General features: G+C 52.2%; 1 protein-coding gene across 4 annotated transcripts in view; it reads right to left on the reverse strand.

The window, feature by feature from the left end:
• Positions 1 to 20: 20 nt before the first annotated feature.
• Positions 21 to 15510, reverse strand: part of SLC4A3 (solute carrier family 4 member 3) — a 35310-nt gene continuing 19820 nt past the window's right edge. For 2 of the 4 annotated variants that reach the window (XM_026077957.1, XM_026077960.1), the window contains 14 exons: positions 14989 to 15124; positions 14365 to 14539; positions 13830 to 13929; positions 11800 to 11984; positions 9548 to 9761; positions 9012 to 9233; positions 8428 to 8576; positions 6846 to 7040; positions 6206 to 6412; positions 5351 to 5440; positions 3575 to 3741; positions 2907 to 3160; positions 2391 to 2560; positions 1161 to 1899 (listed from right to left, as the gene is read on the reverse strand). In XM_026077957.1, coding sequence (XP_025933742.1) covers positions 1468 to 1899; positions 2391 to 2560; positions 2907 to 3160; positions 3575 to 3741; positions 5351 to 5440; positions 6206 to 6412; positions 6846 to 7040; positions 8428 to 8576; positions 9012 to 9233; positions 9548 to 9761; positions 11800 to 11984; positions 13830 to 13929; positions 14365 to 14539; positions 14989 to 15124 — 2696 coding nt within the window. In that variant the 3' untranslated portion in view covers positions 1161 to 1467. Of the gene's footprint in view, positions 943 to 1160; positions 1900 to 2390; positions 2561 to 2906; positions 3161 to 3574; positions 3742 to 5350; positions 5441 to 6205; positions 6413 to 6567; positions 6617 to 6845; positions 7041 to 8427; positions 8577 to 9011; positions 9234 to 9547; positions 9762 to 11799; positions 11985 to 13829; positions 13930 to 14364; positions 14540 to 14988; positions 15125 to 15510 lie in introns of those variants that run through there. The other 2 variants (XM_026077959.1, XR_003255516.1) reach the window with 2 other exon arrangements.

Genomic DNA, 15510 nt, shown 5'->3' on the forward strand with positions numbered 1-15510 from the left:
CCCCCCCCCATGCTGGACAAGACTGGAAATCTGTCCTGTGGGAGCATGACTGGGTAGATGAAGGCCTGGAGCACAGGGTCTGCAGAGCACCCCTCACCTGCCAGATGCCAGGGCCCAGCGAGCTATTGTCCCACCAGTGGTGGGGCAGCTGTGCTGCCAGGGAAGAGCATTGGCTCCTTGCCCATGTGCTGGGCACCTGCTGAGGGCTCAGAGGCAGTGTCTCCCAGGGAGCCCAGCCCCCTAACCCAGGCAGGTCCATGGGTTGCAGTCTGTGTGCAGCAGCCCTGTGGGCCATGAGCTGCGGCACAGGCCCAGTGTGAGCACTCCTGGATGAGGGCAGAGGGAATGGGAGCAAGGCACCTGCCAGCTGAGCAAGGAGGCTGCTCTTGCCACCCAGTCTGGGAGGAGGCCGCTAGCCACCTGCATGCACTCGGCCTGTCCCTGTAACTGCTCAATGGCACATGGAGCTGTGACACCCAAGCTTCACGGTAGCGGAGTGGGACATAGTGGTACCAGCTGGCATGGCTCCCCTTCACCACCTGGCAGGCTGAACCCAGGCTGCCTCCAGCAGGGACTGGGCAGACCCCTGACCCACAGGTGCTCTGGACCACACAGCATCTGGATGTGAGAGGCATCTCAGCTCACCAGGTCCAAGAGGAGAGAGACGCACAGCCTCTGCTGAGTGAGCGATGAGGCAGCTGGAGCCGGGGCTGCCTCCGGCACGGCTATGGAACAACCATTTGTTGGTCCAGGCAAGAGATAGCACGACTCATGGCAAGTCCGATGCCATCTCCAGGTAAGTCCTCGGGAGGGACGAGCAGGCATTAGCAGCCTGTCCCAAGAGAGGAGAAGGCAGGTCCCAGCTCACACAGGCATGTGCAGCTCGTTGTACTCGTCCCGGCCGTCCTCGTCAAAGTTCGGCTCCGCATCCTCCGAGTCCAACTGGGGAGAGGCAGAGACCAGGCCTTGAAGGCCACAGCAGCCCCCAGCGCAGGGTCTGGAGCCCTGCACTGAGGGAATGGCATGCAGGGAGCCAGGCACTTTGTCCGCCCCAGGAAGATCAAAGATCTTGCTCTGTTTTGTGCCTTTCCCTCCCAACATGCCCCTTTTGCTGCCCTTCCACCCCCAGCCATGCTTCCCCAGCCCAATGCCGTCCCCTATGAGCGCTCTTGTTCCGATCACTGGGTCTTTGCTCCAGCACAGCCAATCCTCTCTCCTCCCCTGCTGGCAGCACTCAGGCACTCCTTACTTCTGGGTACTGCTCCAGGCTGCTCTCCAGCAGGAGCCTGGGATGTCAGCAGCGGCTGAGGAGGCACCAGCACCCTGGCACTGCATTTAAGTGGTCCTGTGCCAAGCAGCCACAGGCTCTGGTGTGCTGCTGGGCTGTCCTTGCTGCTGCCTCAAGGGAAAAGGGTTATCTCCTGATGAAGCAGCCACAAATGGGATGGAAGATGGAAGAGGAATCCCTTATTCCAGACCTTTGCTTAACAGGCTCCTCTGTGTCCTTGCCTGAGGCTGTCCATCCATCCTACATTGTATTCCCAAGGCTATGGGCTCCAACGAAGCCACAAGGCCATCTACTGCTCTTAAAAAAAGACCCTCAGACAACAGCAGGGAGAGCTGAAGCCTTGCTGGCCCAGGCTCTCTCGGCTTTTCAGTCTCCCAAATCTCCTCAACCTCACCACAATGTTGCAAGCAAGACCATGGGGACAGATATCTGCTTACGGCTTTGAGCTCCCTGTCATGGAAGAAGCGGGGCAGCACAAAGCGTCGCAATGGCACTGTCATGATCAGGACAAATGGGAAGGCCAGGGACGCCACTGTAGATTTCACCACCCAGAGCAGCACAATGCAGGCCAGCTGGATGCAGGTGAAGAGATTCATTCTCCAGGTCTTCACCTAGGGATTTAAATCCAGTCTAAGAACACATTATCCTCCTGTACAGGTTAACAAAGACCCAACCTGGCAACACATAACCCTTCTGCATAGCATAGTAAGGTACTGCAACACTGTGCTGAGCATTCTGCCTGTCTGCTCACTACAGCAAGGCAGTACTTTACAACACACCAGCCTCTATGCAACCTAGCAGCATATCCATCTGGCAGTGTAGTGCCCCTACATCCGGCCAAGTAATGCACTACTCCTATAAAGAGTCTGTCCATGCAATATCTTTGCAACACACTTGTGTGTGCAGCCTGTCAACACACTATCCTAGCATCGCATCAGCTTTGTGCATGGCCTGCACTATCTCTTGGCACAACCCAGCAGCATACCACCCCTCCACATCACCCAGCCAAGCATCACTCAGTCAACACACCATCCTCCCTAATCCGCCTTTTCTTTCTGTGATTCTTCCTCTGCTCCTCATTACCCAGTACCCCACAACTCACCTTAACAACATAGATGTGGTCAGGGTGGTGCTTGGATGGCATGAAGATCAGAAGCAGTCGCTCATAGAGCTGGATGCCAGTGAGAGACGTAACCCCCATGTAGAGGAAAATCCCGAAGAGCACAGCCAATGGGATCTGCCGCAGCATATTCCCCATCACAATGGACAGGCCTGCACAGACAGTGCTCAGGGCACAGCACGATCCACGCCAGCCCCCTCTGCATTGGTACCCCAGCCTCCAGCCCTCTCCTGTCTCCTCTGCCTATCTATCCCAGGGCATAAGGGAAAAGAAATTCAAGAGAAGTCTAGCTGGACAGGTTGGGAAGAAGGACTGACCCTGGGGAGAAGTTACTGAACGCTATTGGAGGGAAGCTGGCATGAGGTGCAGGCAGGGAAGAACAGCAGCGAGTGGGCAGAGCACAGACTGGCCCTGCCAGGCAGAGACACCACCAGGTCTGCATTTCCAGTTGTCAGCCCTGAGCTCCCACATTACTCCTTCACCCAAGCAGAGGCTCACCAACGAGGGCAGCAATAAGCACTCCTGTCACACGCTGCTCCTTCACCTCCTCGATCTTGGGCTTCTCCCCCGGCGCAATGGCCTTGCTCATGACTGTCAGGGCGTTGACATGGGTGACAGAGCGCACAGTTGCCGCAGTCAGCCAGGGCAGCCCAAAAAGTGCACAAAGTCCCCCCATAGTGCCGATGAGCAGCAAGTCCAGGTGAAAGCCAGAGCCTTTCAGCAGCTTCCTCTCCTTCTTGCTCACAATCAGTCTGAGAGGAAAAAGGGCCTGTGTCAGTGCCAGCTCCAGCCTGGGTCACAGCATGCACCCACTGCCTGTGGCCCAGGGACAGCACTGTGACAGGGGACAATGCTCACTCCCTGGATAGGGCACATGTAGGGACAACAAGGAGATGGCTGGGGAGAGGGATGGCAGCTGCTGACCTCAGATTAGAGGTTTCGTTCTGTGCTTGGCTGGGGCAGGTCTCCACCATACTGTATCCCAGGAGGGTAGTCAAGAGAGAATGGGAGAACCCAAGAAGGTGCAGCCTGAAATTGTCAGGATCCTGCCCCCATTGTCCTACTGGGATGCCAGCCCCATTTCTGCACCAGTGGCAGCAGCACCTAACCCGGCCTTGCCTGCCCAAAGGCCAGTGATGGTTGGAGTTGGCAGGGGAGGTACTCACGTAGTGATCTGCGTCTCCATGAAGATAAGAATGAAGACCAGGAGGGCAGGGATGGCAGAGGCAAACATCATCCACATTGGAAAGGTCCCACTGCTGCCCATGGGGTGAATGAACCAGCCACGCTTGTGAGGAGATGTGACGGACAGGCCAGATGGGACATTCAGCTTCTGGTGGTGTAGCCACAAAACCAAGTAATTATTCATCAATACACACATGCCCACAGCCCCACACAGCTCTAGCCCAGATCGTGGTCTCCCTGGTCTGAAGGCCTCAGACGACAGGACAGCCACTCTTACTGGAGCTGGACTTTCTCATGCATAATCCCCTTCAATGTTTAAAAAACAAACAAACAAAAAAACAAACAAATGCATGCTCCCTGTTTCTAAGATGAGCTGGTCTCATTTCCTCTTTCAGCTACTGGAATTCACTTGGTTTTTGTCCAAGAGACTGCGGAAATATCTTCCCTGAGGAACCTTGTCACCATGTCAGTACTTACAGACCATGGTTAAAATGCTTCTTGACCTCTGCTTGGACAAACCAAGCATCCTGAACAGCCTACTCTTCTCTGAGGTGGTTTTCCAGACAACAAGTATTCTCTGAGACATTTTTCAATATTGTTTTTGGAGTGTTGATCCCAGAACCAGGCACATTCTCTAGAAATGATCTCACTCTTATCATGTTCAGAGGGAATATCATGTTTGTGCTCCCATCAGAGACCACACAGACTCCCAGTTGCGCACAGTCCTGACCCTGCGTTCACTACCATTTAAACTCCTGGCCCTGCACAGCTCTACTGCAGTTCTTGCTTTCTGTTTGCGTGAGTACTGCAGTGAGAGTTTATGATTTGCATTTATGTTAATCGACATAAGTATGAATAATATTCCTGGAATGCTTGTACTTGAGCTAAGCTCTGTAACAAAGTACTGTTTTCTCAGAAAGCTTTGCACATATGCTGAGTAAATACCAAAATGATAATGCTGCTGAAATTAATTGTAGAAGTGTACAAAAAGGATGTAGCAGAGTGTTTGATTTTACTAAATTATGATAAAACCACACTTCTCATTAAGATTTAAGTGAACAAAAATACATTTGTATTCTGCTAAGCCTTGGGTTGTCTTGATAAAAAGCTTGCCTGCTGAACAAAAAATACCTTTCACCCTCTCCCCAGTGTTGGCTGCAAGAAATACCAAAACCGAAAGGCATAGCTATGCACCCAATAAAAAAGAAAAAGAAAAAAAAAGAAACCTGTGAGATGAGTATGTTTGATAACATTTAAACTTGTGCATAAACTACAAAAGAAATCACCGTGTTTGAGATAAAGCAATCAAAATGTTTAGTAGCCTGTGTTCAGGGAGAGTATAAATACTGAAAAGACTAAAAACATGACAGAGTACACCACTGAAACCACTCTGTATGCCACCCCTTCAGTGTGAACAACAGAAGTTTATGTCTTGTTGATTGATGACAAGTTTTTATAGTTATAAACAGGAAATTAACTGCACTGAATCTCTCGGGTCCTCTAAAACCTACCAACAGTTGGAGTATCGTATCATGGGGACTCCAGTCCCTGTAACTCTGGTCTCTGTCTCAACAAGACCCTTGGAGCTTCCCTTCAGGCTGGGAGTAAGGATAAGGGCGAACATCTCTGTGCTTGCTTTGCACCGTTATGACTGAAGAGGCAGGAAGTACAAATCCCCAGTCACAAAAGAGCAGGCCCTGGTGCAGCAGGATCACCGGCTGTACCAGAGAGGCCCTGAGGGCAGTGCTGACTCCTACCTGTGTGTACGTGTCTGTGATGGTGTAATCCACCAGCACCATGACCAGGATTGAGATGGGGATCCCAAAGTCTCCGATGATCCGCCGCGCCTGCAGAACAAATGCCTTCTGGTGGCAAGGGCAGCAGGAGGCCCAAGGCCGGCTACACACGCCCACCCTGCTCAGGGAGCCTGGGACACGGCGAAGGGTCAGACAGGGCCAAGGGCCACTACAAATCCGAGCACTGCTAATGAGTGGGACAAGGCAACCTAGCCTTGACCCATGGATTCAAGGCTATGCATCTCGCTCTCCGAGTACACATGGCCCTCCAGCCACTCTGGAGTGACTGGCTGCTTGGTCCAACTGGCCCATTCACTAGTCTAATCAGGTGGTGCTCCAGGTATTATAACGATGTCCTGCATGGACAGAGGTGTCAGAGAGAACAAGTCGTAACTTCCTCCTCCTGTATTCCAGTTTAACAGATTTGTATTCAGCCAAAGGAACTTTCTCAAGGCCCAGGGGGCTTTTCAGCAGAGCTCACTGGAGCAGGACAGTGCAGATACATCAGCAGCACCCAGCTCTGCTCCGCAGCCTAGGTCAGTTTACCCACTCCTTCTGCATGGCATTTAAGGGATTGCTGGTGTTTCTCTGGGGGATGGTCCCTGATGGTACCAGCATCTCATGGAGCAAAACAATGCTCCAAGGTGCAGCTGAGATCATATAGATATGATAAGATATGATAGGGACAGAGCACTAGGTTCAGGTTCGTTCAAACTGGTAATAAACAAATGCTCTGGTGAACCAAGGTCTCTAGCAAACAGCACTATTTGCTTGGCATAAAGGGTTCTTAATATCTGGGTCCCCAAAACCTCTCACCTTTCCTCCTAAGAAACGGCTGTTCTTGAACTTGCGCATAAAGAAGGCAATGAAGAAGGTGCCCAGCATGAGGATGAGGGAGAGGAGAGCTGTGTTGGGCTGCATCCTGATTCCCAGTGACATCGCATCTGTGGAGAGCATGCTGGTATTCAGGCTGCTCTGCACATTCGGTGGGTAAAACTTCAGCAGAGGATGTTCTGCGAACACCTGGACAGATGAGAGAAGCAGTGGCACTGTCACCGCACAGAGGGGCAGGGGGCACTGTCACTACTGGGGGCAGGGGGATGTGGAGGGTGTCCTGCTCTGCGGAGAGGTGAGGGCACAGACCATCCCAGCATCCGTCACCTCACCTCACAACCTACCTAGCTGGACAGGGCTGGGGACAGAAAAGTGCCCCCTCTTTAATGCCTCCTGCAGGAAGAGAAGGGGAGATAGATGTTAGGGATTATCCTGCCAGCCTCTGTGGTGGCACAGGGGCAAGCTGGCCTGGTGTGTGAGAGGCCAGCAAAGAATTGCTCTGCAGGACACCTAGAAAAGCTGTGGCTATGCTGGTCCTGTTCCCCTGCCTCCTGTATGCTAAAGCAGCAGGTTCCTGGGGGATCAAGAGACATGGCAGTCTGTCTCTCTGGGGAAGGTTCACCTTGTACAGTTTGTAGAAGGTCTCATAGATGAAGATGAGGGAAATAAGGAAAGCAAAGATCTCCTGGGTGAAGGGCGAGATGTAGCGCACCAAGAAGCTTCCCTCAGCTGCCACGATAATGAAGATGAAGACGATGAGCCACAAACCAATCCACACTCTGCCTGTCAGATACTCAATGCCTTGTGTCTGGCAGAACTGAAATGGAAAGGGGAAAGGGTTACTCATGGCTCCTGTGGCTGCCTTCCTCATCTCTCCTCCCCACTGAGACCCCAGACTCTTCTGGAAAAAGGCGTTCACATCTCTGCAGGCATTCAGCACAGAAACAGTGAATTCAGGACTGGAGTCACAGGTAAAGTTACAGACTTTGCATTAACATTAGTCAGCTCACACCAAGCAGGTCTTTCCCTTTTCCAGGCTTTGTAACAGTACTTATCTCACTCACTGCTCAAGCCACCTCATGAATTATGCACCTTGTCCCACCCTTATGGAGGTGTCATTACTCAAACACAGCTCTCCGCTGCTTCATGCACTCCAAAGCCTGTTCCCCCCACAGGAGAGCCTGAGCAGCCTGCTGCATCCTGGTGCACAAAGGCTACACTAACTGGGGCAGGATCCCAGACAGTGTCCTATGTACAAAGACAGTTGTCTGTGCGTGGAGGAAAGCCACAAACCATGGACATACTTCACCCCTTCACATTCCCTCTTTCACAGCCTTACTAGCCATATGACAACAGATAATGCCCCTCACAGAGGGCAGAGGTACACTCAGTACATGATGACTGGACAAAGCAAACAACAGTCAGTGAGAAGTAAGGTCACAGGAGAGCAAAGAAACCCCCATAGTGCAATCGCATCACAAGCACCAAAATCTTGACACCCCAAGCTGAAAATCTAGCTGTAAGAAAAAACATGGTTTAAAAACCCAGAGATGCCAGCAGCCAGAAAAAGTGAGAAGGATTAGACCCACTGTGCTTGGGGTTAAGGTGACACAGGGATGCTTTTTACAGAGCAGAGATTATGCTGGTTGAGAAAGAAACATGTCCAACCTGGTTGGCTACGATGCCTCTGCATGCACCCTTGGACTCATCCTGCCAGGTGAGAGTAATGGGCATGGGCCATCCCGAATGGGTGATACGCTGAAGGTTGTTGGGTTCCCATACAAAGAAACCTGGGCACAGATAACAGTTGTGAAGCTGTTGCCCAAGGAAGCCCGAAGAACAACAAAAAAGGATTGCAGAGCAGTATCTTAGGCTGCAGCTACAAGTACTCGTTGTGCCAGGATGGGTGTAGCACAGGGCTGGGGGAAGAAGCTTCCCTCACACTCAGCAGTTAAAAGATCACTGTCAAACCTCAACAGGGTCAATCCACAGGAGCCAGCAACAGGAGCCAGCAGTCCCTGCACTGTGACCCGGAAAGGGTCAGCACAGATAGGGCCAACCCAGTCGAGCTCAGGCCAGCCTGGCAGGTCCCAGGGAGTCTGCGACAACACAGTGACTTTGAAGAGCCGAGAAACACAGGTAGCCCTCTCCAGTGGAGGGGTAGCGAGAGTGGGTGCAGAGCATGGCACACTGCTCACAGGTACCTTGTAAAAAGCTTCTTCAAACACCAGCAGGGGCCCTGAGAAGCCAATGACCAGGAGCGGCTGAGCTCCAAGCAGGGAGAAGAGGATCCCTAAAACCGAGGTGGAGATTATCAGCTCGGAAACTCCCATGAGACCCTCTGTTTTCTCTCCTGGGAAAGAGAACAAGGTGTGAGTGTTAAAGCCTGGACATAGGCGTTGTCCCCCACTGGCAGGCAGTCTGTAGATATAGTCCCACGCAGAGGAGGTAAATCTCTGTCCCATCAGTCACAGGTCCCCTGTGCTGGGCAGGGAGCGCAGAGGAAGCACGGGGAAGCCTGCTGAGAAGGCTCCCAGGACTCAGCCCAGGACTCAGCCCAGGACTCCTCCGACTGGAACAGCCCTGACTGCCTGGAGAGCACTCAGAGAGGAGCTGTGAACCAAGGCTGGAGAGGCCAAGCTGCAGGCAGGCGACAAGAGAGCCACCGATGTGTGGCACTGACGCTCTTTGAGAGCGAGCAGCACCGAAGCCCACCCCAGCACAGGATCACACAGACACAGCCAGGGTCCCGGCGTGCAAAGAGCAGACCAGAAAGCAGGCCCATTACCTAGGAGTCCCCCGAAGGTGATGGCAGGAGAGAGAGCAGCAAAGTAGATGAAGAGAACGGCTGCGAGACACTGGCTGTGCAAGGCGTCTCTGATGTCACTGAGGTATTTGGGGTACCTGCGCTTTATGTCCCGAACCAGACCTCCAAAAAATATTCCGGTCCGTTTCAAAGGGTCGTCCTCAGCTTCCTCCTCTTCTTCCTCAGCTTTCACTTCACACAGCTCTGGAAGTGCACAGAGAACAGGGCTTGAGAAAGGGAAGGCAGGGTTGTCCCTCTTCTCCATACCCCATGCATACCTCTCTTCAGGGGCACTAATCTGGCTGGCCCCCACACCTGCACATCTGACCATCTCCCACTTCCCCTCATCTGCCAGGGCTGCCCACAGGTGCTGTTCTGCCTCCCTGTGGGCCCCGACACTGCCCTCTGCAGGAGCCAGGACCTGCTCACCCCTCTGCCAGGCTTTGTGAGGAGAAGACCCACCAGGGCAGGTAGGGCACTAGGCACAAACTCATTTGCCCAAATGTGAGTGGAGAGACCTTTGGCTTCCTGGACAGCCCCCTCCTTCATGGACTTTTGCTCCCTCTCCTTCCTCTTCCTCAGCAGCAACTTCTGGAAGGTGGCAATGGATTTGAGCAAGTCTTTCCCCTCCACCTCTGACGGGGGAATGACAATGCTGCAGTCCAGGAACTCATTGATAGCGTTGAGGAGGTCTTGACGGTCATCTGCCATGTATGCAGCCTCATGGAAGTGCTGAGGAGAGGGAAAGAGAGGAGAGAGAGGGAGAAGGCTCAGACCAAGACTGTACCCAGCTGTCTGCTGCCTGGAAACACAGTGCTCGCTGTGCCCACACTGACCCCACACTCCCCCAGCCACCACCTGCCCCACTGCTGCCACTCTGTGACCCACACTCCTGGATCCCTCCTTTCTGTCCCTCTCACCAGTGATCCACCTAATCCCACATCCCTCGTCCCTTCCCTACCCATTCTTTCCAGTGATCCTCTTGCTCCTGCTTTTCTCCTCCAGGCTCTACTGCTCCTGCCCAAGATGGCACTACCACAGCATTTCTGCCAACAGCACACTCCACTGTACCACAGGGTTCCCCTTACAGGACCTCTCCGCCTAACAAAATCAGATCTGTGTTTCCCAGCTAGCTGGTGTCTCTCCTTCCCTAGGTTAGATACCGTGCTCGCCCAGCCTGTGCCACTAGCCACACTGGACCACAGAGACAAAGGACTTCAGGGCTTCCCTGTCCCTGCAGCTCAGAATTAGGACTCTGCAACAGGCTGATGTCCTCCTAGTCTTGTCTTGGGCCTTCTACCCAGAAGAATCTGTCATTGAGGGAGAAGCTGGGGAGACCTAAAGCACTGCAGTGAAAGTGCAAGAACCAGGGCATGAGACATATGAGCAGGCCGTGGAAGAGGCTCTTGAAAGACTTGGACATAAATATGTGAAACATGGGAGAGGCAGGGAAAAGAGGAATCTACAGCATGAGGGAAGCCGTGCAAGGGAAAGCCAGGCAGAAAAGGGGAGATAATCCTGGCAGCAGGGTTAAGATGACAAGGAAGGACTCCAGGGAGACCACGAGGGGACAGCACTACTCTAGATAACAAGGGAGGTGGCTGGCAAATGGGCAGAACTGCTGCATTGCCTCCTGAAGGTGCCTGCAGTGAAAGGGCTGGAGGAAGATGAACAAGTGAACAGCCTGTGAAGCAGGTAGGGGACAGCTAAGATCTCCGCAGTACACAGACTCCCTGGAGCCACAGATTCAAACTGTAAGTGATATCATGCTCTCTTCATGGCGCCAGCCACTGTGTAACCTTGCTACAGCCTGGGCCAGGGCAGCTAACTCCTCCGTTCTAGCAACAGAGCAGCAGAGGCCGAGATGAGCGAGATCAGCCCACAAACGCAGCAACGAAGCTGGAATATGGCACCTCACATTTTCTGGCTCAGTATGTGGTCTCAGCTGAGCAACTCCTGGGGAGGAATCTTTCAGCTGGGAGCCTTTGATGCCCACAACCCACCTGCTTTGTGTAGACTTTTTAGTCCCCAGTTCAGGGAAAATTCTGTGCTAGCACCAGGGCAGGCGGGTTTGTTTCTTGGTTAATAGTTACGTGGCTGCAGCCAAGATCCTGTGGAACCTCTGATTCCCTCCTGTCCTGGATGTATGCAGCAGATACTCCGATTGTCTTTTCTTTGTCTAATTCCTTGCCAGGATAATGAATTTTTCTTTCCTGCCATCTAGCCAAATGAGGGACCTCTAGCAGTGTACACCCTTCACAGAAAACCTTTCTGCTGCCTCATCTCTGCTCCTGCACAGATGTGCTGCTCTGCATGGACACCACAGTGAAGGGATTCAGCTAGAAAGCTTCAGCAAAACTCCTGAGAAACTGTCCCCGAGCATTGCTGGGTCTTCTCATCAGCATGGCCTGGGAACGTCAGGGTCATGGACACCTCTCAGCCTCACTTTATGAAGGCACAATCCCTGTAAGCTGAACACAACTCTTCTCCTCTTCTACCAACCTTGGTGAGCCCTTTGGTCCTGCTCTTACATACATCTCTTGGACTCTCTGTCCCTGCCAAGTTGCTTGTCCCAGTCCTTTGTTTTTTATTTGAGCATCCTGCCTTGGTCTAGCCAGACTGCTCTTAAAAATCCTAGCTGCTCAGGCCTGTCTGTCCCACCTGGGCCTTCATGCAGTATCTCTCCAGCACTCTCATCTCAGGACTGACTTCTGAGGAACTACCAAAGCTCACTTGCCTGAGCTTGCATTACCGCCTGTTGGCTCCTCACCTTGTCAGACATGAGGGTGGAGATCGACCGGCCAATTTCATGGTAATCCATGTTGGCCTGGCTCGGTCCCAGCAGCACAAAGATGAATCTGACAGGAATTGGGACCTCCAAGACAGATTCCAGGAAGACGGCCTCATTTAGTCGGACAAAAGCCATAGTTGGCTGCTCCAGGAACTGCACGCAACCTACCAGGAGACAATGTTTTGAGTGGAGTTAATCACTGGGGCGAACTGTATTGGGCTGCCTTTAACAGTGGAGCCTGAGTGATTTAGGAGGTTCCCACGAGCCCTGCAGTCCTGTACTTGTTTCCAGACCATTAGTACAGCATCAAGCTTCACACTGAGAACTGCTCAAAGTCCCCTGTTCACTGATCATTTCCCAGCAATGCTACTTTCTTTAGCTCTCCTGGTTAGCCCATTCTTAATCTCTTACACATGGGCTCTACTTACATTGTAAGGGGCTAATTTTAAATCAGAATGTTGTTTTCTACTAAGCCTTACGAAAGGAAGTCTCTTACATGTAGGCAGTTACTTTTATCAAACAAACTTCTAATCTCATCAAAGAATGAAATCAGGTTTGTTTGACATGACCTATTTCCCATAAACCTTGCTGCTTGGCAATAATTACATTCCTATCCTTTAGCTCTTTATTAATTGAATCCCATATTAGCTTTGCCATTATTTTGCCCAGGAAGGACGTCAGGCTAAATAACCTATAAGTACTGGATCACTGTACTTCCCTTCTTGAGCACTGACACTATTAGCTTTCTTCTCTTCTTCTCATATTTTCCTTGTATTCTCAGACTTTTTTCAGATGAAAATGAGCCAGTTCTCTAAAGATTCATAGGTGCAAATTACGTAGTTTGTTTTACAATGTCCATGTCTCATGAATGTTTTGCAGCCTCCTCAGTTCCTAACAGATTGGGAAGTACTCCCGCATCCTCAGGCACACCATCCGCTTCCTTCCCATATTGAACAGAAATGTTTATTGAATACTTCTATTTCTCTGGCATTATTACTAATCTTTCTACCATCTGTGTCCAGCAAAGAGCTGTGCTCTGTGTTAGACTAGCAAACTTGGACCATTTGATCATTAAGTCCAAGATACAGCCAAGAGGTCCAGGACATCCCAAAATACAGCCTTTTCTCAGAAATGGCCAGTATTTAGTTATCTGAGTACTCAAAGTGTGTTTATGAAGCTGATCTGGCCTCATCAAGGTGAAGTATCAGCTTGGCTATGCTGTCAAGCCTCTTTGCCTGAGTTTTCCCATCTATTAGATAGGCGATGACATTTATTTTGCTTGCAGTGTAGCTAGGTTTGCTCAGAGTTTAATGCCAGCAAAGCGCTGAAAAGAACTACTCTCGTGGTCAGAAGGCACCAAACCCACTGGTGCTTGAGACCATCTGCCCACAGCCCTCGTTTGTATGGAGAAATATCTCCTGGCAGCGCTGTGGCTGATACCCAAGGCCTTGCCAACAGCTGGGCCCTGCTCCCATAAACTCAGAGCTCCTTGGCACACATAGCCAAACAGCCAAAACTAGCTAGGGGCAGAGGAGACCAGAGGCTAGCACAGCAGCCTGGTGTGAGCAGGCTGGCCAGACTAAGAGCACCAATGGTCAGAGAGCAACACAAGGCCCTTTGGCAGCCAGTGCTTGGGAATTGGTCCCTTGGGCACCACTTATCTGCTTCTGCTCTGCAAAATGGGATGTTTTTGTGAGCATGACCAGACTTTCTCCATTAAGCTGGGCCACAGTTCCCTGCAGCAGTGTCTATCAATCTTTTCACATTCAGTATTTGTTAATTTGAGTAAAAAGTGCCCAGGCATCCTTACATTTACTACAGACAAATAAAAAGTGCACTGCTGACAAAGTAGAGGGCGTACAGTGCTCCTTCTCCACTTAAACTTTGGGAACATGTGCTAGATGTCCAAATATGCCTCAGGATGGAGAGCACACACACAGCCAGGCCAGGACCATGGTCTGAACTGGCCTCTTTTGGGTGCTGGGGGAGGTCCACATGCTGCCTCTTACCCACAAGGACCACTGTGGCTTCTGCATCTTCAGGAATCTTCTCCATCAGCTTCAGATATTTGCGATGTCCTTCAGAGTTATGAAGATGCAGGTTTTTCTGCTGGAGAAGAATACAAAAGACTAAGATCTGAGTCCCCTTGTCTTGGTTTACCTACACAGATGTGTGCCCCACTAGCATATCTGCACCTGGGACTTGGCTGTGTGCCTGACACCCAGTTCCTTGCTTTGCTAGCAAAGTGTCTGCACAGCAAAGGTCATTCTGCAAACACTGGAGCCATTGCTGCCATCGCATGCTCAAGCAGACCTTTAAATACAATGTGAGGCGAAAATTAGGTCCCAAAATCATAATGCAGTGACCTGATTTCCAGTGCTCCAGGTGATCCAGAAGAGCTCAGCCCTTGCAAGAATGAGGCCTCTTGTGAGGGGGCTCAGATGTGGGGCTAAAAGGTTGGTGTACACTGTTGGAGGCCAAAGGCTGCCCCTTGGTGGGAGTGATGTGGAAAAAGGGAGCGGTTACCCCTCATGTCATCCTAACCTCTTTGCATTCAGTCTCGTGGGCCTTGGGGTCAGCCATCTCGATGCGCTCCTCCCCCATGAGGGGCACGCAGGTGTCCGTGGCATGGTTGTGGTGGTGGTTCCCCACGATGGAGTTCATGCTGGAGCTGGAGTGGTTCCTTGGGAAGAACCCCTCCTTCTCATCATTTGGGTGGCTGAGAGAGAGAGCAGCAGTCATGAGGGGCCCTGCAGGACCTGCTGGGTAGCCACCGTCACTGAGCCCAGTTCCAGTCATCCTCTCCTTACCTTGCAAGGTCCTCTCCTTGCCTCTCCACCTGACAGACAGCCCCTCATCTCCCTGGTGCCCTCGCCCAGCCACGCCAGTATCTCTCCCCAGACCCATGCCTCACCACCCTCTCTCTACCCAGCACCATGGAGCTGGCTATGGCCCAGTCCTCATCTCTCCCCTCAAGGCCCTCATTGTCCTGCTCTTGCCAGCCTCCCTGCCCTTTCCCACCACCTGCCTGGGTCCCTTGCCCCATCACTCTGCTCGCAGTGATCTCACTATTTGGGGTACAGCCTGGTTCTTCCCAACCTTCTTTGCTGTCTGGGGCTATCAGATAACCCCTGAGTCTCTTGCACCCCTTGGCCATGTCTCACCTACCTGTGCTTGAGCAGGAGAGCACGCAGCACATTGGCTCGGTCTTCCGCTCTGATCTGGTCAGAGATGATCATGGTCTCCACCATGAGGTGAGCGATGCCAGGCAGCGTGGTCTGCTCCAGGTCGAGGAGGACAGCACCTGCCAGCAAGAGGGGAAGAGCCTTGCTTCTAGTGTGCAGCACTCCCCACCCGCAGGCGGGCGTTCTGGGGATGAAGCCATCCAGCAAAGGCCCTGCAAGCTCCAGGCCTGCTCCCTGCACCTTTCAGTCCTTCTTGCTCCCCCTCTGCAGCCAGACCCTGTACCCACACAGAGGCCGGGCCTTGTCCCAGCCAGCTGCTGGGGAAGCCCTTCCCCAGGCAGGCTCTCCAGGGTGGTTTTGGTCTGCGCTCTCCAGAAAGCTGTGTGTTTCTGGGGATGCTGGGAGTCAGGCTCTGTATGGAGTGTGCTCCTGGCTCCAGGGCATAAGGATGCCTAGGAACAGGCCCAGAACCAGAACTGCACTTTTAAGGGCACCATCCATGGCA

The sequence above is a fragment of the Apteryx rowi genome, unplaced genomic scaffold, assembly GCF_003343035.1.
Source record: "Apteryx rowi isolate R43461 unplaced genomic scaffold, aptRow1 scaffold_47, whole genome shotgun sequence".
Taxonomy (NCBI): domain Eukaryota; kingdom Metazoa; phylum Chordata; class Aves; order Apterygiformes; family Apterygidae; genus Apteryx; species Apteryx rowi.